The sequence below is a fragment of the Rhamphochromis longiceps genome, linkage group LG23 (assembly GCF_057381845.1).
Source record: "Rhamphochromis longiceps isolate RC_006_pf linkage group LG23, R_longiceps_female_GT1.1, whole genome shotgun sequence".
In the NCBI taxonomy this organism is placed as follows: Eukaryota; Metazoa; Chordata; class Actinopteri; order Cichliformes; family Cichlidae; genus Rhamphochromis; species Rhamphochromis longiceps.
In genome coordinates this window covers 10660278-10663291 of record NC_140578.1, presented here as the reverse complement: position 1 = coordinate 10663291, position 3014 = coordinate 10660278, and the positions used below count along the sequence as shown (strand labels likewise).

At 45.1% G+C, this 3014-nt stretch overlaps 1 protein-coding gene across 1 annotated transcript; it reads left to right on the top strand.

Moving 5' to 3' along the window:
- The first annotated feature begins 639 nt into the window (after positions 1-639).
- On the top strand, positions 640-2602 carry LOC146641331 (E3 SUMO-protein ligase ZBED1-like). Its single transcript, XM_085398495.1, has 2 exons — positions 640-1773; positions 2053-2602. Exons 1-2 carry the CDS (start codon positions 701-703, stop codon positions 2600-2602), a joined length of 1623 nt encoding a protein of 540 aa, XP_085254621.1. The 5' UTR covers positions 640-700.
- Positions 2603-3014: the final 412 nt, after the last annotated feature.

The window sequence follows — 3014 nt, the reverse complement described above, 5'->3', positions numbered from 1 at the left end:
TGCACTCTGTCTCGGTGTCTGCCCGGCCGGCTCCGCAAGGCTACATATGTTTATTGTGTTGCTGCTTTCTTCCACTCGTCATTCTGCCTGGGCGGAGCTCAGGCCCACGCACCTGTCTGCAATTACGCTGCAACGTGTCCTGTCTGTATGGAGACTGAGAGCTGCCAGAGTAATAATGTAGATACAGGCCTCTTTCTCCTTCTGCTGCTGTTCATGCTTTTATTCCATTGATGTTGCTATCATTTGTAAATATATTTATTTGCTCTTATTTTATCAATTTACTGTCGTTCATGTATTTAATCTTCTTTGTATTTAAATATGATTTTTTTTTAAGTAATGCCGCGAGATGGACAGTTAAATAAAGGTTTCATTGAATTAAAAAAAAGATTTAAAGATGACTGGTGGCGGAAGCAGAGCACAGACTGTCTGTGAGAATCTATCGCCATCGTGTGGTGCAGAGATATATTGCCATTGAATTTAGACAACGAAAGCTTGGCTCACAGAGCAGCTGCAACACGAACAAAAAACATTAAATAGCAACATGATATATTATATTATATTTATAGCTGTCGAAATTAACGCGTTAATTGCGATAATTAAATTTTGGAATTAATTACGTTAGAATATTTAACTATTTAGCGCAACACGCAGATAAGTCGCTCCCATAATTCCACTTGATTTGTTTACCGCGCCACTGAAAATGGAGAAGCAGGAAGCGGATGGCCTTCTGGATGGGGAATTTAAATACAAGAAGAACATAGATGGGACAATAAACAAACGCGTTGTAATTTGCACTCACTGTAGTAAAGAGTTTCAATTTCACCGTTCAAATTCGACCTTAAAATACCACCTTAATGCCAAACACGCGTTTGTCGGGGCAGCAGCTTCACCCGGCCTGCGTCAGACCACTCTTAGTGAACGCAGGCCACTCGGTAAGTCTTCTTTGGACAAACTGACCGACAATATAGCCAAATGGATAGCAAAGGACTGCAGACCGCTAAGCATTGTGGAGGACAAGGGCTTTGCGGATGTTTTAAAGGTTGCATCTCAGGACGCGTCCTACAAGCCCCCAGCGAGAAGCACAATAACAATTCGAATCCACGAACTGTATGAAACGGAGAAAAAGAAAAAAGAAGAGGCTTTAGTTCACACAGAATGCGTGGCTCTGACAGGAGACCACTGGACATCATTGAGTAATGACAATTACCTGGGAGTTACTGCGCATTTAATCACTGAAGCCTGGGGTCTGACATCCTTTGCGCTGACTATAATGAAAACGGAAGAGCGGCACTTTGCGGAGGCTTGTGCAGAGCAGTTCCAGACTGTTGCTCGCAGGTGGAGAATTGAGGAGAAGGTGACAACAGTAGGCACGGACAGTGCGCGCAATATGATCGCCGCGGCTCTCATCATGCCATTCAATCACATGCCGTGTACCGCGCACATTCTACAGAGATGCATCACAGTGAGTCTCGCAGACAGTGGCTTTGTCACTGCGCTGGCCAAATGCCGCAAAATTGTTGGCCATTTTAAGCACAGCCCAGCAAACACAGCAGAGCTGAACGCAGAGCAGGTGTCACTGGGGCGCAAGCAGGAGCCGTTGGCCCAGGACGTGCCTACGCGCTGGAACTCCACGCTGGAGATGGTGAAGCGCTTGATCCGCAACCAAACTGCAGTAACCGCGACTCTGGATAAACAAAAGCATAAACTTGTCCTCCTGACGCCTCCAGAGTGGGACAAACTCCAGAGACTGGAGACACTTCTAGAGCCCTGCAGGTGAGCCTGTCATTGTGACCATAATTGTAGGTTTAGATTAAATGTATCAAACATACATCTTAAATCAGTTTTGTTATTATGAAAATGTCTTATTTAAAAAATAAATGAAATCAAATATTTTATTAATATTACCTAGTATTAAAAAGCTTTTTTTAATTTGCTGTCTTATCTGTGTGTGTGTGTGTGTGTGTGTGTGTGTGTGTGTGTGTGTGTGTGTGTGTGTGTGTGTGTGTGTGTGTGTGTGTGTGTGTGTGTGTGTGTGTGTGTATTCCACTGCAGATATGTGACTGAACTGCTGGGAGGAGAGGCCTACGTCTCCTGCTCTGTAGTTCTACCAGCCTTCTGCCACCTGCGCCGTGTCATGGAAGTAACTGATGAGGACCCTGCATATGTGGTGAGGTTTAAAGAGAAGTTTAAGGAAGACCTTGCTTCCCGCCAGGAACATACCAACTATGCATGGCTCCAGATCGCAACTGCACTGGACCCACGTTTTAAAGACCTACGCAGTGTGCCCAAGACTGACAGAGAAGCAGTGTGGACCACACTGGCAGGCATGCTGCATGAAGACTCTCCTAGAAGATCACACACTGCAGAAGAAGGTCCAGCCAAGAAGAGGCTGAGCCTGCTGCAGATGGACTCTGACTCTGAGTCAGAGGAGGAGGTACAGCAGGACAGAGCCATACAGCGCTACAGAGCAGAGCCCTGCACTGCCTTAGAGGACTGTCCCTTACAGTGGTGGGCAGCTCATGCAGGAGCCCACAGCCAGCTGGCCCGCCTTGCTCGCAGATACCTGGCCACTCCTGCCTCCACATTTTGCCTGTTGAATTAGGCCTATGTTCTGTGAACTTGAAGATGTATATGGATAAAACAATGTGCTAGATTTAAACGGGTGGAAAACATTCAGTAAAAATCCCTCACAATTATTTGAAGCCCTGTTCTGCTTGTACTGCTTGTACTCACAATTAATAATAAATAAAACAAACAAGTGTGTTAAAAACCACTATCTGTCCCGATTTTTACACATATATACACACATATACACATATATTTCGAGTTGCGATTAATAAATTTTTAGGCTGTGATGAATTCGCTTCCAGCACAACACCCAGCCTACGTCAGACCACGCTGAGTGAACGCAGGCCACTCAGCGTGGTCTTAGCATTAAATAACACTAACAAGTGTGTAAAAATCCGCTATCTGTCCGTATGTTTGCACACATTTTGGTCATATTTCGAGTTGTG